Below are 22,537 nucleotides of genomic sequence, written 5' to 3' on the forward strand. Positions count from 1 at the left end.
GTGTTAAGGTGATGTTATTGTACGCTATATCCCACAATTTTCTTTGAAATTCAGATATGGATGAATGTGCTGGGGATCCTTGTCAAAACAACGGAACGTGTGTGGACCTTGTAAACAACTACCAGTGTGATTGTGTCCCTGGTTTTGCAGACACAAACTGTTCAACAAGTAAAGTCTATTTTACCCATCTACATTCAATGTCAATGTCAAATACGCAAGGTTAAGTGAAGTGTTCGTTGGTGGCGTCGGTGACCTAGTGGTTAGGCTGTCAGACGCGCGACCGAAAGGTCTTGGGTTTGAGTCCTGGCCGTGGCAGGGCCGACGTTTTGTTCTTGGGAAAGGCACTTTACATGAATTTCCTCACTCCACCCAAGTGTAAAAGGGGTACCTGGCTATAGACAGTGAAAGATAATGTTATTGCTCCAGCGCCTTAACGGCACCTTACACTGTATGCTTCCCAGGAAGCTGAGAAATTTCTACATTGATATAAGGTCTGCCAGGGTAATAATGTATTGTAAAGCGCTTTGAACAGCTGGAAAAAGCGGTATATAAAACCAATCCTCATTATTATTACTGATATCATTATGCTATTTTGTAATATTCGTAGATATCGATGAGTGTTCTGACGGACCATGCCAGAATGATGGAACCTGTGTAGACCTCATCAACGATTACCAGTGTGCATGTGTTATGGGATTCAACGGCAAAAACTGTACTGTCGGTGAGTGTGCAAGAACGCAATGCACAAACGGGAACTTTTACTCCTGATGAAATAATCCAATACTTCGTTGTTGAAATTAGTCATGAAAAAGTTTTAATCATGACTACGAAGTGTGTTGCATTGGTTGATGATATGAATTGTATTACATTATGCACGAAGGAGCACTATTCAGTGGTAGAAATTGCAGAAACAGTTATTGTTTTATTCATGCCTTGCCGATTGTTGTAGATATCGATGAATGTGTTGACCAACCTTGTGAGAACAATGGAACATGCGTGGATCTCATCAATGGTTACGAATGTCAATGTGCGTCAGGATTGAATGGAACCAACTGCACGCAAAGTAAGGAGATTGTATATAGTGTATGCATCAGAAAGGGCACATGTTTTCAAATATGATGCTGGTTATTGACTACCTGTAACGTATTTAACGTATTGAGTACGTATCAAATGTTTGCAAATTCACAAAGCGTTTCTTTGGGACTAAATTTTAATCTCTTTTAGTTTATTGCATTCGTAAAGCACGTTTGATTTTAAGTTTGTACAAATTATTATTGTAAGGAATGAATCACAAAAATTCAAGGAGAAAGTAAAATTATTTCATTTTAAGGAAATGGTATATACGTGGACATGTATGTAGTGATAATGGACAAAAACAGTTTTCCCCTCAAAACCTGGTACAAATTACACGCTTTTTGAAATGGAAACATCTTGGATTTCTCAACGAAAATTGAAAGTAATCGACATATTCTTGAAGTGGTGTATCTTATTAAATTGACAGACAAATTATGCCCTGGTTTACTTTTTTGTTTGATACTTTTGACATTTTTGCCAAGATTTAAAAAGAAACATCACTGTTTCGCTACACTATGAAACAGTAGAAAGACCTTGACGACATTTAATCGTCGTAAAATAGTCTTAAAATATACTGACGTCAGTAATTGAAACGCTGTTCTGATGCCTACAGAGTGTATTTCATTGGTTGATTTTATGAATGGTGTTACATTATCCACCAAGTATTGGGTCAGAGGAAATGCAGAAAGAATTATTCTATATCTATGCCCTGCGCATTGTTGCAGATATCGATGACTGTATTGACCAACCATGCGAGAACAATGGAACATGCGTGGATCTCGTCAATGGCTACAAATGTCAATGCGTGGCAGGATTTAATGGAACCAACTGCACAGAAAGTAAGGAGATTGGGTATCAGAATGGACACGCTTTTTGAAATATGATACTGAATATTGACAAAGGGTGTCTTGGTGATTATTCTTGCTTGGTTTTAATTTTTGGCATTGGTAAATCACGTTTGATTTGAAGTCTGTACAAACTATTATTAATAGGAACACAACAATTTAAAAAGAAAAGAACATTATTTCATTTTAATGAAATCGTATAAATGTACTGACAACGGATCGAAATAGAGTGTTCCCTCAAAAGATGTTACAAATTGCAGGATTTTTGTTATTTCAATGCCTTGGGTTTCTACAAAAATTGAAAATAATGAACACATCATTCAATTCGTGTATCTTTTCATGAAAAAAGATCCTTTCTTTGCTGATATAGAATCTATTTCATTTCAGATATAGATGGGTGTGTGGCGGAACCTTGTCAGAACAATGGAACATGCATAGATCAAATTAATACCTACGAATGTCAATGTGTTCCGGGATTTAATTGGACTCACTGCGAGAATAGTAAGTTTCATCAAAATGCAGTTGAAAATAATTGGCCGAAAACTTGTGTGTTAAGGTGATGCTATTGTACGCTATATCCCACAATTTTCTTTGAAATTCAGATATGGATGAATGTGCTGGGGATCCTTGTCAAAACAACGGAACGTGTGTGGACCTTGTAAACAACTACCAGTGTGATTGTGTCCCTGGTTTTGCAGACACAAACTGTTCAACAAGTAAAGTCTATTTTACCCATCTACATTCAATTTCAATGTCAAATACGCAAGGTTAAGTGAAGTGTTCGTTGGTGGCGTCGGTGACCTAGTGGTTAGGCTGTCAGACGCGCGACCGAAAGGTCTTGGGTTGGAGTCCTGGCCGTGGCAGGGCCGACGTTTTGTTCTTGGGAAAGGCACTTTACATGAATTTCCTCACTCCACCCAAGTGTAAAAGGGGTACCTGGCTATAGACAGTGAAAGATAATGTTATTGCTCCAGCGCCTTAACGGCACCTTACACTGTATGCTTCCCAGGAAGCTGAGAAATTTCTACATTGATATAAGGTCTGCCAGGGTAATAATGTATTGTAAAGCGCTTTGAACAGCTGGAAAAAGCGGTATATAAAACCAATCCTCATTATTATTACTGATATCATTATGCTATTTTGTAATATTCGTAGATATCGATGAGTGTTCTGACGGACCATGCCAGAATGATGGAACCTGTGTAGACCTCATCAACGATTACCAGTGTGCATGTGTTATGGGATTCAACGGCAAAAACTGTACTGTCGGTGAGTGTGCAAGAACGCAATGCACAAACGGGAACTTTTACTCCTGATGAAATAATCCAATACTTCGTTGTTGAAATTAGTCATGAAAAAGTTTTAATCATGACTACGAAGTGTGTTGCATTGGTTGATGATATGAATTGTATTACATTATGCACGAAGGAGCACTATTCAGTGGTAGAAATTGCAGAAACAGTTATTGTTTTATTCATGCCTTGCCGATTGTTGTAGATATCGATGAATGTGTTGACCAACCTTGTGAGAACAATGGAACATGCGTGGATCTCATCAATGGTTACGAATGTCAATGTGCGTCAGGATTGAATGGAACCAACTGCACGCAAAGTAAGGAGATTGTATATAGTGTATGCATCAGAAAGGGCACATGTTTTCAAATATGATGCTGGCTATTGACTACCTGTAACGTATTTAACGTATTGAGTACGTATCAAATGTTTGCAAATTCACAAAGCGTTTCTTTGGGACTAAATTTTAATCTCTTTTAGTTTATTGCATTCGTAAAGCACGTTTGATTTTAAGTTTGTACAAATTATTATTGTAAGGAATGAATCACAAAAATTCAAGGAGAAAGTAAAATTATTTCATTTTAAGGAAATAGTATATACGTGGACATGTATGTAGTGATAATGGACAAAAACAGTTTTCCCCTCAAAATCTGGTACAAATTACACGCTTTTTGAAATGGAAACATCTTGGATTTCTCAACGAAAATTGAAAGTAATCGACACATTCTTGAAGTGGTGTATCTTATTAAATTGACAAATTATGCCCTGGTTTACCTTTCTGTTTGATACTTTTGACATTTTTGCCAAGATTTAAAAAGAAACATCACTGTTTCGCTACACTATGAAACAGTAGAAAGACCTTGACGACATTTAATCGTCGTAAAATAGTCTTAAAATATACTGACGTCAGTAATTGAAACGCTGTTCTGATGCCTACAGAGTGTATTTCATTGGTTGATTTTATGAATGGTGTTACATTATCCACCAAGTATTGGGTCAGAGGAAATGCAGAAAGAATTATTCTATATCTATGCCCTGCGCATTGTTGCAGATATCGATGACTGTATTGACCAACCATGCGAGAACAATGGAACATGCGTGGATCTCGTCAATGGCTACAAATGTCAATGCGTGGCAGGATTTAATGGAACCAACTGCACAGAAAGTAAGGAGATTGGGTATCAGAATGGACACACTTTTTGAAATATGATACTGAATATTGACAAAGGGTGTCTTGGTGATTATTCTTGCTTGGTTTTAATTTTTGGCATTGGTAAATCACGTTTGATTTGAAGTCTGTACAAACTATTATTAATAGGAACACAACAATTTAAAAAGAAAAGAACATTATTTCATTTTAATGAAATCGTATAAATGTACTGACAACGGATCGAAATAGAGTGTTCCCTCAAAAGATGTTACAAATTGCAGGATTTTTGTTATTTCAATGCCTTGGGTTTCTACAAAGATTGAAAATAATGAACACATCATTCAATTCGTGTATCTTTTCATGAAAAAAGATCCTTTCTTTGCTGATATAGAATCTATTTCATTTCAGATATAGATGGGTGTGTGGCGGAACCTTGTCAGAACAATGGAACATGCATAGATCAAATTAATACCTACGAATGTCAATGTGTTCCGGGATTTAATTGGACTCACTGCGAGAATAGTAAGTTTCATCAAAATGCAGTTGAAAATAATTGGCCGAAAACTTGTGTGTTAAGGTGATGTTATTGTACGCTATATGCCACAATTTTCTTTGAAATTCAGATATGGATGAATGTGCTGGGGATCCTTGTCAAAACAACGGAACGTGTGTGGACCTTGTAAACAACTACCAGTGTGATTGTGTCCCTGGTTTTGCAGACACAAACTGTTCAACAAGTAAAGTCTATTTTACCCATCTACATTCAATGTCAATGTCAAATACGCAAGGTTAAGTGAAGTGTTCGTTGGTGGCGTCGGTGACCTAGTGGTTAGGCTGTCAGACGCGCGACCGAAAGGTCTTGGGTTTGAGTCCTGGCCGTGGCAGGGCCGACGTTTTGTTCTTGGGAAAGGCACTTTACATGAATTTCCTCACTCCACCCAAGTGTAAAAGGGGTACCTGGCTATAGACAGTGAAAGATAATGTTAGAATGTTATTGCTCCAGCGCCTTAACGGCACCTTACACTGTATGCTTCCCAGGAAGCTGAGAAATTTCTAGATTGATACAAGGTCTGCCAGGGTAATAATGTATTGTAAAGCGCTTTGAACAGCTGGAAAAAGCGCTATATAAAACCAATCCTCATTATTATTACTGATATCATTATGCTATTTTGTAATATTCGTAGATATCGATGAGTGTTCTGACGGACCATGCCAGAATGATGGAACCTGTGTAGACCTCATCAACGATTACCAGTGTGCATGTGTTATGGGATTCAACGGCAAAAACTGTACTGTCGGTGAGTGTGCAAGAACGCAATGCACAAACGGGAACTTTTACTCCTGATGAAATAATCCAATACTTCGTTGTTGAAATTAGTCATGAAAAAGTTTTAATCATGACTACGAAGTGTGTTGCATTGGTTGACGATATGAATTGTATTACATTATGCACGAAGGAGCACTATTCAGTGGTAGAAATTGCAGAAACAGTTATTGTTTTATTCATGCCTTGCCGATTGTTGTAGATATCGATGAATGTGTTGACCAACCTTGTGAGAACAATGGAACATGCGTGGATCTCATCAATGGTTACGAATGTCAATGTGCGTCAGGATTGAATGGAACCAACTGCACGCAAAGTAAGGAGATTGTATATAGTGTATGCATCAGAAAGGGCACATGTTTTCAAATATGATGCTGGCTATTGACTACCTGTAACGTATTTAACGTATTGAGTACGTATCAAATGTTTGCAAATTCACAAAGCGTTTCTTTGGGACTAAATTTTAATCTCTTTTAGTTTATTGCATTCGTAAAGCACGTTTGATTTTAAGTTTGTACAAATTATTATTGTAAGGAATGAATCACAAAAATTCAAGGAGAAAGTAAAATTATTTCATTTTAAGGAAATGGTATATACGTGGACATGTATGTAGTGATAATGGACAAAAACAGTTTTCCCCTCAAAATCTGGTACAAATTACACGCTTTTTGAAATGGAAACATCTTGGATTTCTCAACGAAAATTGAAAGTAATCGACACATTCTTGAAGTGGTGTATCTTATTAAATTGACAAATTATGCCCTGGTTTACCTTTCTGTTTGATACTTTTGACATTTTTGCCAAGATTTAAAAAGAAACATCACTGTTTCGCTACACTATGAAACAGTAGAAAGACCTTGACGACATTTAATCGTCGTAAAATAGTCTTAAAATATACTGACGTCAGTAATTGAAACGCTGTTCTGATGCCTACAGAGTGTATTTCATTGGTTGATTTTATGAATGGTGTTACATTATCCACCAAGTATTGGGTCAGAGGAAATGCAGAAAGAATTATTCTATATCTATGCCCTGCGCATTGTTGTAGATATCGATGACTGTATTGACCAACCATGCGAGAACAATGGAACATGCGTGGATCTCGTCAATGGCTACAAATGTCAATGCGTGGCAGGATTTAATGGAACCAACTGCACAGAAAGTAAGGAGATTGGGTATCAGAATGGACACACTTTTTGAAATATGATACTGAATATTGACAAAGGGTGTCTTGGTGATTATTCTTGCTTGGTTTTAATTTTTGGCATTGGTAAATCACGTTTGATTTGAAGTCTGTACAAACTATTATTAATAGGAACACAACAATTTAAAAAGAAAAGAACATTATTTCATTTTAATGAAATCGTATAAATGTACTGACAACGGATCGAAATAGAGTGTTCCCTCAAAAGATGTTACAAATTGCAGGATTTTTGTTATTTCAATGCCTTGGGTTTCTACAAAAATTGAAAATAATGAACACATCATTCAATTCGTGTATCTTTTCATGAAAAAAGATCCTTTCTTTGCTGATATAGAATCTATTTCATTTCAGATATAGATGGGTGTGTGGCGGAACCTTGTCAGAACAATGGAACATGCATAGATCAAATTAATACCTACGAATGTCAATGTGTTCCGGGATTTAATTGGACTCACTGCGAGAATAGTAAGTTTCATCAAAATGCAGTTGAAAATAATTAGCCGAAAACTTGTGTGTTAAGGTGATGTTATTGTACGCTATATGCCACAATTTTCTTTGAAATTCAGATATGGATGAATGTGCTGGGGATCCTTGTCAAAACAACGGAACGTGTGTGGACCTTGTAAACAACTACCAGTGTGATTGTGTCCCTGGTTTTGCAGACACAAACTGTTCAACAAGTAAAGTCTATTTTACCCATCTACATTCAATTTCAATGTCAAATACGCAAGGTTAAGTGAAGTGTTCGTTGGTGGCGTCGGTGACCTAGTGGTTAGGCTGTCAGACACGCGACCGAAAGGTCTTGGGTTGGAGTCCTGGCCGTGGCAGGGCCGACGTTTTGTTCTTGGGAAAGGCACTTTACATGAATTTCCTCACTCCACCCAAGTGTAAAAGGGGTACCTGGCTATAGACAGTGAAAGATAATGTTATTGCTCCAGCGCCTTAACGGCACCTTACACTGTATGCTTCCCAGGAAGCTGAGAAATTTCTACATTGATATAAGGTCTGCCAGGGTAATAATGTATTGTAAAGCGCTTTGAACAGCTGGAAAAAGCGCTATATAAAACCAATCCTCATTATTATTACTGATATCATTATGCTATTTTGTAATATTCGTAGATATCGATGAGTGTTCTGACGGACCATGCCAGAATGATGGAACCTGTGTAGACCTCATCAACGATTACCAGTGTGCATGTGTTATGGGATTCAACGGCAAAAACTGTACTGTCGGTGAGTGTGCAAGAACGCAATGCACAAACGGGAACTTTTACTCCTGATGAAATAATCCAATACTTCGTTGTTGAAATTAGTCATGAAAAAGTTTTAATCATGACTACGAAGTGTGTTGCATTGGTTGATGATATGAATTGTATTACATTATGCACGAAGGAGCACTATTCAGTGGTAGAAATTGCAGAAACAGTTATTGTTTTATTCATGCCTTGCCGATTGTTGTAGATATCGATGAATGTGTTGACCAACCTTGTGAGAACAATGGAACATGCGTGGATCTCATCAATGGTTACGAATGTCAATGTGCGTCAGGATTGAATGGAACCAACTGCACACAAAGTAAGGAGATTGTATATAGTGTATGCATCAGAAAGGGCACATGTTTTCAAATATGATGCTGGCTATTGACTACCTGTAACGTATTTAACGTATTGAGTACGTATCAAATGTTTGCAAATTCACAAAGCGTTTCTTTGGGACTAAATTTTAATCTCTTTTAGTTTATTGCATTCGTAAAGCACGTTTGATTTTAAGTTTGTACAAATTATTATTGTAAGGAATGAATCACAAAAATTCAAGGAGAAAGTAAAATTATTTCATTTTAAGGAAATGGTATATACGTGGACATGTATGTAGTGATAATGGACAAAAACAGTTTTCCCCTCAAAATCTGGTACAAATTACACGCTTTTTGAAATGGAAACATCTTGGATTTCTCAACGAAAATTGAAAGTAATCGACACATTCTTGAAGTGGTGTATCTTATTAAATTGACAGACAAATTATGCCCTGGTTTACTTTTTTTGTTTGATACTTTTGACATTTTTGCCAAGATTTAAAAAGAAACATCACTGTTTCGCTACACTATGAAACAGTAGAAAGACCTTGACGACATTTAATCGTCGTAAAATAGTCTTAAAATATACTGACGTCAGTAATTGAAACGCTGTTCTGATGCCTACAGAGTGTATTTCATTGGTTGATTTTATGAATGGTGTTACATTATCCACCAAGTATTGGGTCAGAGGAAATGCAGAAAGAATTATTCTATATCTATGCCCTGCGCATTGTTGCAGATATCGATGACTGTATTGACCAACCATGCGAGAACAATGGAACATGCGTGGATCTCGTCAATGGCTACAAATGTCAATGCGTGGCAGGATTTAATGGAACCAACTGCACAGAAAGTAAGGAGATTGGGTATCAGAATGGACACACTTTTTGAAATATGATACTGAATATTGACAAAGGGTGTCTTGGTGATTATTCTTGCTTGGTTTTAATTTTTGGCATTGGTAAATCACGTTTGATTTGAAGTCTGTACAAACTATTATTAATAGGAACACAACAATTTAAAAAGAAAAGAACATTATTTCATTTTAATGAAATCGTATAAATGTACTGACAACGGATCGAAATAGAGTGTTCCCTCAAAAGATGTTACAAATTGCAGGATTTTTGTTATTTCAATGCCTTGGGTTTCTACAAAAATTGAAAATAATGAACACATCATTCAATTCGTGTATCTTTTCATGAAAAAAGATCCTTTCTTTGCTGATATAGAATCTATTTCATTTCAGATATAGATGGGTGTGTGGCGGAACCTTGTCAGAACAATGGAACATGCATAGATCAAATTAATACCTACGAATGTCAATGTGTTCCGGGATTTAATTGGACTCACTGCGAGAATAGTAAGTTTCATCAAAATGCAGTTGAAAATAATTGGCCGAAAACTTGTGTGTTAAGGTGATGTTATTGTACGCTATATGCCACAATTTTCTTTGAAATTCAGATATGGATGAATGTGCTGGGGATCCTTGTCAAAACAACGGAACGTGTGTGGACCTTGTAAACAACTACCAGTGTGATTGTGTCCCTGGTTTTGCAGACACAAACTGTTCAACAAGTAAAGTCTATTTTACCCATCTACATTCAATTTCAATGTCAAATACGCAAGGTTAAGTGAAGTGTTCGTTGGTGGCGTCGGTGACCTAGTGGTTAGGCTGTCAGACACGCGACCGAAAGGTCTTGGGTTGGAGTCCTGGCCGTGGCAGGGCCGACGTTTTGTTCTTGGGAAAGGCACTTTACATGAATTTCCTCACTCCACCCAAGTGTAAAAGGGGTACCTGGCTATAGACAGTGAAAGATAATGTTATTGCTCCAGCGCCTTAACGGCACCTTACACTGTATGCTTCCCAGGAAGCTGAGAAATTTCTACATTGATATAAGGTCTGCCAGGGTAATAATGTATTGTAAAGCGCTTTGAACAGCTGGAAAAAGCGCTATATAAAACCAATCCTCATTATTATTACTGATATCATTATGCTATTTTGTAATATTCGTAGATATCGATGAGTGTTCTGACGGACCATGCCAGAATGATGGAACCTGTGTAGACCTCATCAACGATTACCAGTGTGCATGTGTTATGGGATTCAACGGCAAAAACTGTACTGTCGGTGAGTGTGCAAGAACGCAATGCACAAACGGGAACTTTTACTCCTGATGAAATAATCCAATACTTCGTTGTTGAAATTAGTCATGAAAAAGTTTTAATCATGACTACGAAGTGTGTTGCATTGGTTGATGATATGAATTGTATTACATTATGCACGAAGGAGCACTATTCAGTGGTAGAAATTGCAGAAACAGTTATTGTTTTATTCATGCCTTGCCGATTGTTGTAGATATCGATGAATGTGTTGACCAACCTTGTGAGAACAATGGAACATGCGTGGATCTCATCAATGGTTACGAATGTCAATGTGCGTCAGGATTGAATGGAACCAACTGCACGCAAAGTAAGGAGATTGTATATAGTGTATGCATCAGAAAGGGCACATGTTTTCAAATATGATGCTGGCTATTGACTACCTGTAACGTATTTAACGTATTGAGTACGTATCAAATGTTTGCAAATTCACAAAGCGTTTCTTTGGGACTAAATTTTAATCTCTTTTAGTTTATTGCATTCGTAAAGCACGTTTGATTTTAAGTTTGTACAAATTATTATTGTAAGGAATGAATCACAAAAATTCAAGGAGAAAGTAAAATTATTTCATTTTAAGGAAATGGTATATACGTGGACATGTATGTAGTGATAATGGACAAAAACAGTTTTCCCCTCAAAATCTGGTACAAATTACACGCTTTTTGAAATGGAAACATCTTGGATTTCTCAACGAAAATTGAAAGTAATCGACACATTCTTGAAGTGGTGTATCTTATTAAATTGACAAATTATGCCCTGGTTTACCTTTCTGTTTGATACTTTTGACATTTTTGCCAAGATTTAAAAAGAAACATCACTGTTTCGCTACACTATGAAACAGTAGAAAGACCTTGACGACATTTAATCGTCGTAAAATAGTCTTAAAATATACTGACGTCAGTAATTGAAACGCTGTTCTGATGCCTACAGAGTGTATTTCATTGGTTGATTTTATGAATGGTGTTACATTATCCACCAAGTATTGGGTCAGAGGAAATGCAGAAAGAATTATTCTATATCTATGCCCTGCGCATTGTTGCAGATATCGATGACTGTATTGACCAACCATGCGAGAACAATGGAACATGCGTGGATCTCGTCAATGGCTACAAATGTCAATGCGTGGCAGGATTTAATGGAACCAACTGCACAGAAAGTAAGGAGATTGGGTATCAGAATGGACACGCTTTTTGAAATATGATACTGAATATTGACAAAGGGTGTCTTGGTGATTATTCTTGCTTGGTTTTAATTTTTGGCATTGGTAAATCACGTTTGATTTGAAGTCTGTACAAACTATTATTAATAGGAACACAACAATTTAAAAAGAAAAGAACATTATTTCATTTTAATGAAATCGTATAAATGTACTGACAACGGATCGAAATAGAGTGTTCCCTCAAAAGATGTTACAAATTGCAGGATTTTTGTTATTTCAATGCCTTGGGTTTCTACAAAAATTGAAAATAATGAACACATCATTCAATTCGTGTATCTTTTCATGAAAAAAGATCCTTTCTTTGCTGATATAGAATCTATTTCATTTCAGATATAGATGGGTGTGTGGCGGAACCTTGTCAGAACAATGGAACATGCATAGATCAAATTAATACCTACGAATGTCAATGTGTTCCGGGATTTAATTGGACTCACTGCGAGAATAGTAAGTTTCATCAAAATGCAGTTGAAAATAATTGGCCGAAAACTTGTGTGTTAAGGTGATGCTATTGTACGCTATATCCCACAATTTTCTTTGAAATTCAGATATGGATGAATGTGCTGGGGATCCTTGTCAAAACAACGGAACGTGTGTGGACCTTGTAAACAACTACCAGTGTGATTGTGTCCCTGGTTTTGCAGACACAAACTGTTCAACAAGTAAAGTCTATTTTACCCATCTACATTCAATTTCAATGTCAAATACGCAAGGTTAAGTGAAGTGTTCGTTGGTGGCGTCGGTGACCTAGTGGTTAGGCTGTCAGACGCGCGACCGAAAGGTCTTGGGTTGGAGTCCTGGCCGTGGCAGGGCCGACGTTTTGTTCTTGGGAAAGGCACTTTACATGAATTTCCTCACTCCACCCAAGTGTAAAAGGGGTACCTGGCTATAGACAGTGAAAGATAATGTTATTGCTCCAGCGCCTTAACGGCACCTTACACTGTATGCTTCCCAGGAAGCTGAGAAATTTCTACATTGATATAAGGTCTGCCAGGGTAATAATGTATTGTAAAGCGCTTTGAACAGCTGGAAAAAGCGGTATATAAAACCAATCCTCATTATTATTACTGATATCATTATGCTATTTTGTAATATTCGTAGATATCGATGAGTGTTCTGACGGACCATGCCAGAATGATGGAACCTGTGTAGACCTCATCAACGATTACCAGTGTGCATGTGTTATGGGATTCAACGGCAAAAACTGTACTGTCGGTGAGTGTGCAAGAACGCAATGCACAAACGGGAACTTTTACTCCTGATGAAATAATCCAATACTTCGTTGTTGAAATTAGTCATGAAAAAGTTTTAATCATGACTACGAAGTGTGTTGCATTGGTTGATGATATGAATTGTATTACATTATGCACGAAGGAGCACTATTCAGTGGTAGAAATTGCAGAAACAGTTATTGTTTTATTCATGCCTTGCCGATTGTTGTAGATATCGATGAATGTGTTGACCAACCTTGTGAGAACAATGGAACATGCGTGGATCTCATCAATGGTTACGAATGTCAATGTGCGTCAGGATTGAATGGAACCAACTGCACGCAAAGTAAGGAGATTGTATATAGTGTATGCATCAGAAAGGGCACATGTTTTCAAATATGATGCTGGCTATTGACTACCTGTAACGTATTTAACGTATTGAGTACGTATCAAATGTTTGCAAATTCACAAAGCGTTTCTTTGGGACTAAATTTTAATCTCTTTTAGTTTATTGCATTCGTAAAGCACGTTTGATTTTAAGTTTGTACAAATTATTATTGTAAGGAATGAATCACAAAAATTCAAGGAGAAAGTAAAATTATTTCATTTTAAGGAAATAGTATATACGTGGACATGTATGTAGTGATAATGGACAAAAACAGTTTTCCCCTCAAAATCTGGTACAAATTACACGCTTTTTGAAATGGAAACATCTTGGATTTCTCAACGAAAATTGAAAGTAATCGACACATTCTTGAAGTGGTGTATCTTATTAAATTGACAAATTATGCCCTGGTTTACCTTTCTGTTTGATACTTTTGACATTTTTGCCAAGATTTAAAAAGAAACATCACTGTTTCGCTACACTATGAAACAGTAGAAAGACCTTGACGACATTTAATCGTCGTAAAATAGTCTTAAAATATACTGACGTCAGTAATTGAAACGCTGTTCTGATGCCTACAGAGTGTATTTCATTGGTTGATTTTATGAATGGTGTTACATTATCCACCAAGTATTGGGTCAGAGGAAATGCAGAAAGAATTATTCTATATCTATGCCCTGCGCATTGTTGCAGATATCGATGACTGTATTGACCAACCATGCGAGAACAATGGAACATGCGTGGATCTCGTCAATGGCTACAAATGTCAATGCGTGGCAGGATTTAATGGAACCAACTGCACAGAAAGTAAGGAGATTGGGTATCAGAATGGACACACTTTTTGAAATATGATACTGAATATTGACAAAGGGTGTCTTGGTGATTATTCTTGCTTGGTTTTAATTTTTGGCATTGGTAAATCACGTTTGATTTGAAGTCTGTACAAACTATTATTAATAGGAACACAACAATTTAAAAAGAAAAGAACATTATTTCATTTTAATGAAATCGTATAAATGTACTGACAACGGATCGAAATAGAGTGTTCCCTCAAAAGATGTTACAAATTGCAGGATTTTTGTTATTTCAATGCCTTGGGTTTCTACAAAGATTGAAAATAATGAACACATCATTCAATTCGTGTATCTTTTCATGAAAAAAGATCCTTTCTTTGCTGATATAGAATCTATTTCATTTCAGATATAGATGGGTGTGTGGCGGAACCTTGTCAGAACAATGGAACATGCATAGATCAAATTAATACCTACGAATGTCAATGTGTTCCGGGATTTAATTGGACTCACTGCGAGAATAGTAAGTTTCATCAAAATGCAGTTGAAAATAATTGGCCGAAAACTTGTGTGTTAAGGTGATGTTATTGTACGCTATATGCCACAATTTTCTTTGAAATTCAGATATGGATGAATGTGCTGGGGATCCTTGTCAAAACAACGGAACGTGTGTGGACCTTGTAAACAACTACCAGTGTGATTGTGTCCCTGGTTTTGCAGACACAAACTGTTCAACAAGTAAAGTCTATTTTACCCATCTACATTCAATGTCAATGTCAAATACGCAAGGTTAAGTGAAGTGTTCGTTGGTGGCGTCGGTGACCTAGTGGTTAGGCTGTCAGACGCGCGACCGAAAGGTCTTGGGTTTGAGTCCTGGCCGTGGCAGGGCCGACGTTTTGTTCTTGGGAAAGGCACTTTACATGAATTTCCTCACTCCACCCAAGTGTAAAAGGGGTACCTGGCTATAGACAGTGAAAGATAATGTTAGAATGTTATTGCTCCAGCGCCTTAACGGCACCTTACACTGTATGCTTCCCAGGAAGCTGAGAAATTTCTAGATTGATACAAGGTCTGCCAGGGTAATAATGTATTGTAAAGCGCTTTGAACAGCTGGAAAAAGCGCTATATAAAACCAATCCTCATTATTATTACTGATATCATTATGCTATTTTGTAATATTCGTAGATATCGATGAGTGTTCTGACGGACCATGCCAGAATGATGGAACCTGTGTAGACCTCATCAACGATTACCAGTGTGCATGTGTTATGGGATTCAACGGCAAAAACTGTACTGTCGGTGAGTGTGCAAGAACGCAATGCACAAACGGGAACTTTTACTCCTGATGAAATAATCCAATACTTCGTTGTTGAAATTAGTCATGAAAAAGTTTTAATCATGACTACGAAGTGTGTTGCATTGGTTGACGATATGAATTGTATTACATTATGCACGAAGGAGCACTATTCAGTGGTAGAAATTGCAGAAACAGTTATTGTTTTATTCATGCCTTGCCGATTGTTGTAGATATCGATGAATGTGTTGACCAACCTTGTGAGAACAATGGAACATGCGTGGATCTCATCAATGGTTACGAATGTCAATGTGCGTCAGGATTGAATGGAACCAACTGCACGCAAAGTAAGGAGATTGTATATAGTGTATGCATCAGAAAGGGCACATGTTTTCAAATATGATGCTGGCTATTGACTACCTGTAACGTATTTAACGTATTGAGTACGTATCAAATGTTTGCAAATTCACAAAGCGTTTCTTTGGGACTAAATTTTAATCTCTTTTAGTTTATTGCATTCGTAAAGCACGTTTGATTTTAAGTTTGTACAAATTATTATTGTAAGGAATGAATCACAAAAATTCAAGGAGAAAGTAAAATTATTTCATTTTAAGGAAATGGTATATACGTGGACATGTATGTAGTGATAATGGACAAAAACAGTTTTCCCCTCAAAATCTGGTACAAATTACACGCTTTTTGAAATGGAAACATCTTGGATTTCTCAACGAAAATTGAAAGTAATCGACACATTCTTGAAGTGGTGTATCTTATTAAATTGACAAATTATGCCCTGGTTTACCTTTCTGTTTGATACTTTTGACATTTTTGCCAAGATTTAAAAAGAAACATCACTGTTTCGCTACACTATGAAACAGTAGAAAGACCTTGACGACATTTAATCGTCGTAAAATAGTCTTAAAATATACTGACGTCAGTAATTGAAACGCTGTTCTGATGCCTACAGAGTGTATTTCATTGGTTGATTTTATGAATGGTGTTACATTATCCACCAAGTATTGGGTCAGAGGAAATGCAGAAAGAATTATTCTATATCTATGCCCTGCGCATTGTTGTAGATATCGATGACTGTATTGACCAACCATGCGAGAACAATGGAACATGCGTGGATCTCGTCAATGGCTACAAATGTCAATGCGTGGCAGGATTTAATGGAACCAACTGCACAGAAAGTAAGGAGATTGGGTATCAGAATGGACACACTTTTTGAAATATGATACTGAATATTGACAAAGGGTGTCTTGGTGATTATTCTTGCTTGGTTTTAATTTTTGGCATTGGTAAATCACGTTTGATTTGAAGTCTGTACAAACTATTATTAATAGGAACACAACAATTTAAAAAGAAAAGAACATTATTTCATTTTAATGAAATCGTATAAATGTACTGACAACGGATCGAAATAGAGTGTTCCCTCAAAAGATGTTACAAATTGCAGGATTTTTGTTATTTCAATGCCTTGGGTTTCTACAAAAATTGAAAATAATGAACACATCATTCAATTCGTGTATCTTTTCATGAAAAAAGATCCTTTCTTTGCTGATATAGAATCTATTTCATTTCAGATATAGATGGGTGTGTGGCGGAACCTTGTCAGAACAATGGAACATGCATAGATCAAATTAATACCTACGAATGTCAATGTGTTCCGGGATTTAATTGGACTCACTGCGAGAATAGTAAGTTTCATCAAAATGCAGTTGAAAATAATTGGCCGAAAACTTGTGTGTTAAGGTGATGTTATTGTACGCTATATGCCACAATTTTCTTTGAAATTCAGATATGGATGAATGTGCTGGGGATCCTTGTCAAAACAACGGAACGTGTGTGGACCTTGTAAACAACTACCAGTGTGATTGTGTCCCTGGTTTTGCAGACACAAACTGTTCAACAAGTAAAGTCTATTTTACCCATCTACATTCAATTTCAATGTCAAATACGCAAGGTTAAGTGAAGTGTTCGTTGGTGGCGTCGGTGACCTAGTGGTTAGGCTGTCAGACACGCGACCGAAAGGTCTTGGGTTGGAGTCCTGGCCGTGGCAGGGCCGACGTTTTGTTCTTGGGAAAGGCACTTTACATGAATTTCCTCACTCCACCCAAGTGTAAAAGGGGTACCTGGCTATAGACAGTGAAAGATAATGTTATTGCTCCAGCGCCTTAACGGCACCTTACACTGTATGCTTCCCAGGAAGCTGAGAAATTTCTACATTGATATAAGGTCTGCCAGGGTAATAATGTATTGTAAAGCGCTTTGAACAGCTGGAAAAAGCGGTATATAAAACCAATCCTCATTATTATTACTGATATCATTATGCTATTTTGTAATATTCGTAGATATCGATGAGTGTTCTGACGGACCATGCCAGAATGATGGAACCTGTGTAGACCTCATCAACGATTACCAGTGTGCATGTGTTATGGGATTCAACGGCAAAAACTGTACTGTCGGTGAGTGTGCAAGAACGCAATGCACAAACGGGAACTTTTACTCCTGATGAAATAATCCAATACTTCGTTGTTGAAATTAGTCATGAAAAAGTTTTAATCATGACTACGAAGTGTGTTGCATTGGTTGATGATATGAATTGTATTACATTATGCACGAAGGAGCACTATTCAGTGGTAGAAATTGCAGAAACAGTTATTGTTTTATTCATGCCTTGCCGATTGTTGTAGATATCGATGAATGTGTTGACCAACCTTGTGAGAACAATGGAACATGCGTGGATCTCATCAATGGTTACGAATGTCAATGTGCGTCAGGATTGAATGGAACCAACTGCACACAAAGTAAGGAGATTGTATATAGTGTATGCATCAGAAAGGGCACATGTTTTCAAATATGATGCTGGCTATTGACTACCTGTAACGTATTTAACGTATTGAGTACGTATCAAATGTTTGCAAATTCACAAAGCGTTTCTTTGGGACTAAATTTTAATCTCTTTTAGTTTATTGCATTCGTAAAGCACGTTTGATTTTAAGTTTGTACAAATTATTATTGTAAGGAATGAATCACAAAAATTCAAGGAGAAAGTAAAATTATTTCATTTTAAGGAAATGGTATATACGTGGACATGTATGTAGTGATAATGGACAAAAACAGTTTTCCCCTCAAAATCTGGTACAAATTACACGCTTTTTGAAATGGAAACATCTTGGATTTCTCAACGAAAATTGAAAGTAATCGACACATTCTTGAAGTGGTGTATCTTATTAAATTGACAGACAAATTATGCCCTGGTTTACTTTTTTTGTTTGATACTTTTGACATTTTTGCCAAGATTTAAAAAGAAACATCACTGTTTCGCTACACTATGAAACAGTAGAAAGACCTTGACGACATTTAATCGTCGTAAAATAGTCTTAAAATATACTGACGTCAGTAATTGAAACGCTGTTCTGATGCCTACAGAGTGTATTTCATTGGTTGATTTTATGAATGGTGTTACATTATCCACCAAGTATTGGGTCAGAGGAAATGCAGAAAGAATTATTCTATATCTATGCCCTGCGCATTGTTGCAGATATCGATGACTGTATTGACCAACCATGCGAGAACAATGGAACATGCGTGGATCTCGTCAATGGCTACAAATGTCAATGCGTGGCAGGATTTAATGGAACCAACTGCACAGAAAGTAAGGAGATTGGGTATCAGAATGGACACACTTTTTGAAATATGATACTGAATATTGACAAAGGGTGTCTTGGTGATTATTCTTGCTTGGTTTTAATTTTTGGCATTGGTAAATCACGTTTGATTTGAAGTCTGTACAAACTATTATTAATAGGAACACAACAATTTAAAAAGAAAAGAACATTATTTCATTTTAATGAAATCGTATAAATGTACTGACAACGGATCGAAATAGAGTGTTCCCTCAAAAGATGTTACAAATTGCAGGATTTTTGTTATTTCAATGCCTTGGGTTTCTACAAAAATTGAAAATAATGAACACATCATTCAATTCGTGTATCTTTTCATGAAAAAAGATCCTTTCTTTGCTGATATAGAATCTATTTCATTTCAGATATAGATGGGTGTGTGGCGGAACCTTGTCAGAACAATGGAACATGCATAGATCAAATTAATACCTACGAATGTCAATGTGTTCCGGGATTTAATTGGACTCACTGCGAGAATAGTAAGTTTCATCAAAATGCAGTTGAAAATAATTGGCCGAAAACTTGTGTGTTAAGGTGATGTTATTGTACGCTATATGCCACAATTTTCTTTGAAATTCAGATATGGATGAATGTGCTGGGGATCCTTGTCAAAACAACGGAACGTGTGTGGACCTTGTAAACAACTACCAGTGTGATTGTGTCCCTGGTTTTGCAGACACAAACTGTTCAACAAGTAAAGTCTATTTTACCCATCTACATTCAATTTCAATGTCAAATACGCAAGGTTAAGTGAAGTGTTCGTTGGTGGCGTCGGTGACCTAGTGGTTAGGCTGTCAGACACGCGACCGAAAGGTCTTGGGTTGGAGTCCTGGCCGTGGCAGGGCCGACGTTTTGTTCTTGGGAAAGGCACTTTACATGAATTTCCTCACTCCACCCAAGTGTAAAAGGGGTACCTGGCTATAGACAGTGAAAGATAATGTTATTGCTCCAGCGCCTTAACGGCACCTTACACTGTATGCTTCCCAGGAAGCTGAGAAATTTCTACATTGATATAAGGTCTGCCAGGGTAATAATGTATTGTAAAGCGCTTTGAACAGCTGGAAAAAGCGGTATATAAAACCAATCCTCATTATTATTACTGATATCATTATGCTATTTTGTAATATTCGTAGATATCGATGAGTGTTCTGACGGACCATGCCAGAATGATGGAACCTGTGTAGACCTCATCAACGATTACCAGTGTGCATGTGTTATGGGATTCAACGGCAAAAACTGTACTGTCGGTGAGTGTGCAAGAACGCAATGCACAAACGGGAACTTTTACTCCTGATGAAATAATCCAATACTTCGTTGTTGAAATTAGTCATGAAAAAGTTTTAATCATGACTACGAAGTGTGTTGCATTGGTTGATGATATGAATTGTATTACATTATGCACGAAGGAGCACTATTCAGTGGTAGAAATTGCAGAAACAGTTATTGTTTTATTCATGCCTTGCCGATTGTTGTAGATATCGATGAATGTGTTGACCAACCTTGTGAGAACAATGGAACATGCGTGGATCTCATCAATGGTTACGAATGTCAATGTGCGTCAGGATTGAATGGAACCAACTGCACGCAAAGTAAGGAGATTGTATATAGTGTATGCATCAGAAAGGGCACATGTTTTCAAATATGATGCTGGCTATTGACTACCTGTAACGTATTTAACGTATTGAGTACGTATCAAATGTTTGCAAATTCACAAAGCGTTTCTTTGGGACTAAATTTTAATCTCTTTTAGTTTATTGCATTCGTAAAGCACGTTTGATTTTAAGTTTGTACAAATTATTATTGTAAGGAATGAATCACAAAAATTCAAGGAGAAAGTAAAATTATTTCATTTTAAGGAAATGGTATATACGTGGACATGTATGTAGTGATAATGGACAAAAACAGTTTTCCCCTCAAAATCTGGTACAAATTACACGCTTTTTGAAATGGAAACATCTTGGATTTCTCAACGAAAATTGAAAGTAATCGACACATTCTTGAAGTGGTGTATCTTATTAAATTGACAAATTATGCCCTGGTTTACCTTTCTGTTTGATACTTTTGACATTTTTGCCAAGATTTAAAAAGAAACATCACTGTTTCGCTACACTATGAAACAGTAGAAAGACCTTGACGACATTTAATCGTCGTAAAATAGTCTTAAAATATACTGACGTCAGTAATTGAAACGCTGTTCTGATGCCTACAGAGTGTATTTCATTGGTTGATTTTATGAATGGTGTTACATTATCCACCAAGTATTGGGTCAGAGGAAATGCAGAAAGAATTATTCTATATCTATGCCCTGCGCATTGTTGCAGATATCGATGACTGTATTGACCAACCATGCGAGAACAATGGAACATGCGTGGATCTCGTCAATGGCTACAAATGTCAATGCGTGGCAGGATTTAATGGAACCAACTGCACAGAAAGTAAGGAGATTGGGTATCAGAATGGACACACTTTTTGAAATATGATACTGAATATTGACAAAGGGTGTCTTGGTGATTATTCTTGCTTGGTTTTAATTTTTGGCATTGGTAAATCACGTTTGATTTGAAGTCTGTACAAACTATTATTAATAGGAACACAACAATTTAAAAAGAAAAGAACATTATTTCATTTTAATGAAATCGTATAAATGTACTGACAACGGATCGAAATAGAGTGTTCCCTCAAAAGATGTTACAAATTGCAGGATTTTTGTTATTTCAATGCCTTGGGTTTCTACAAAGATTGAAAATAATGAACACATCATTCAATTCGTGTATCTTTTCATGAAAAAAGATCCTTTCTTTGCTGATATAGAATCTATTTCATTTCAGATATAGATGGGTGTGTGGCGGAACCTTGTCAGAACAATGGAACATGCATAGATCAAATTAATACCTACGAATGTCAATGTGTTCCGGGATTTAATTGGACTCACTGCGAGAATAGTAAGTTTCATCAAAATGCAGTTGAAAATAATTGGCCGAAAACTTGTGTGTTAAGGTGATGTTATTGTACGCTATATGCCACAATTTTCTTTGAAATTCAGATATGGATGAATGTGCTGGGGATCCTTGTCAAAACAACGGAACGTGTGTGGACCTTGTAAACAACTACCAGTGTGATTGTGTCCCTGGTTTTGCAGACACAAACTGTTCAACAAGTAAAGTCTATTTTACCCATCTACATTCAATTTCAATGTCAAATACGCAAGGTTAAGTGAAGTGTTCGTTGGTGGCGTCGGTGACCTAGTGGTTAGGCTGTCAGACGCGCGACCGAAAGGTCTTGGGTTGGAGTCCTGGCCGTGGCAGGGCCGACGTTTTGTTCTTGGGAAA

The 22,537-nt window shown here is 36.9% G+C and overlaps 1 protein-coding gene across 1 annotated transcript in view; it reads left to right on the forward strand.

Moving 5' to 3' along the window:
• The window catches only part of LOC125646912 (uncharacterized), a 324,296-nt gene that overhangs the window by 103,080 nt on the left and 198,679 nt on the right, over positions 1-22,537 (forward strand). The window contains exons 59-104 of the mRNA XM_056139838.1: positions 55-168; positions 608-721; positions 950-1,063; positions 1,800-1,913; positions 2,307-2,420; positions 2,522-2,635; positions 3,075-3,188; positions 3,417-3,530; positions 4,263-4,376; positions 4,770-4,883; positions 4,985-5,098; positions 5,546-5,659; positions 5,888-6,001; positions 6,734-6,847; positions 7,241-7,354; positions 7,456-7,569; positions 8,009-8,122; positions 8,351-8,464; positions 9,202-9,315; positions 9,709-9,822; positions 9,924-10,037; positions 10,477-10,590; positions 10,819-10,932; positions 11,665-11,778; positions 12,172-12,285; positions 12,387-12,500; positions 12,940-13,053; positions 13,282-13,395; positions 14,128-14,241; positions 14,635-14,748; positions 14,850-14,963; positions 15,411-15,524; positions 15,753-15,866; positions 16,599-16,712; positions 17,106-17,219; positions 17,321-17,434; positions 17,874-17,987; positions 18,216-18,329; positions 19,067-19,180; positions 19,574-19,687; positions 19,789-19,902; positions 20,342-20,455; positions 20,684-20,797; positions 21,530-21,643; positions 22,037-22,150; positions 22,252-22,365. Of these exons, the coding sequence (XP_055995813.1) occupies positions 55-168; positions 608-721; positions 950-1,063; positions 1,800-1,913; positions 2,307-2,420; positions 2,522-2,635; positions 3,075-3,188; positions 3,417-3,530; positions 4,263-4,376; positions 4,770-4,883; positions 4,985-5,098; positions 5,546-5,659; positions 5,888-6,001; positions 6,734-6,847; positions 7,241-7,354; positions 7,456-7,569; positions 8,009-8,122; positions 8,351-8,464; positions 9,202-9,315; positions 9,709-9,822; positions 9,924-10,037; positions 10,477-10,590; positions 10,819-10,932; positions 11,665-11,778; positions 12,172-12,285; positions 12,387-12,500; positions 12,940-13,053; positions 13,282-13,395; positions 14,128-14,241; positions 14,635-14,748; positions 14,850-14,963; positions 15,411-15,524; positions 15,753-15,866; positions 16,599-16,712; positions 17,106-17,219; positions 17,321-17,434; positions 17,874-17,987; positions 18,216-18,329; positions 19,067-19,180; positions 19,574-19,687; positions 19,789-19,902; positions 20,342-20,455; positions 20,684-20,797; positions 21,530-21,643; positions 22,037-22,150; positions 22,252-22,365 (5,244 nt within the window). The remainder of the gene's footprint in view (positions 1-54; positions 169-607; positions 722-949; positions 1,064-1,799; positions 1,914-2,306; positions 2,421-2,521; positions 2,636-3,074; positions 3,189-3,416; positions 3,531-4,262; positions 4,377-4,769; positions 4,884-4,984; positions 5,099-5,545; positions 5,660-5,887; positions 6,002-6,733; positions 6,848-7,240; positions 7,355-7,455; positions 7,570-8,008; positions 8,123-8,350; positions 8,465-9,201; positions 9,316-9,708; positions 9,823-9,923; positions 10,038-10,476; positions 10,591-10,818; positions 10,933-11,664; positions 11,779-12,171; positions 12,286-12,386; positions 12,501-12,939; positions 13,054-13,281; positions 13,396-14,127; positions 14,242-14,634; positions 14,749-14,849; positions 14,964-15,410; positions 15,525-15,752; positions 15,867-16,598; positions 16,713-17,105; positions 17,220-17,320; positions 17,435-17,873; positions 17,988-18,215; positions 18,330-19,066; positions 19,181-19,573; positions 19,688-19,788; positions 19,903-20,341; positions 20,456-20,683; positions 20,798-21,529; positions 21,644-22,036; positions 22,151-22,251; positions 22,366-22,537) is intronic.

This window comes from Ostrea edulis, chromosome 6 (assembly GCF_947568905.1).
Source record: "Ostrea edulis chromosome 6, xbOstEdul1.1, whole genome shotgun sequence".
In the NCBI taxonomy this organism is placed as follows: Eukaryota; Metazoa; Mollusca; class Bivalvia; order Ostreida; family Ostreidae; genus Ostrea; species Ostrea edulis.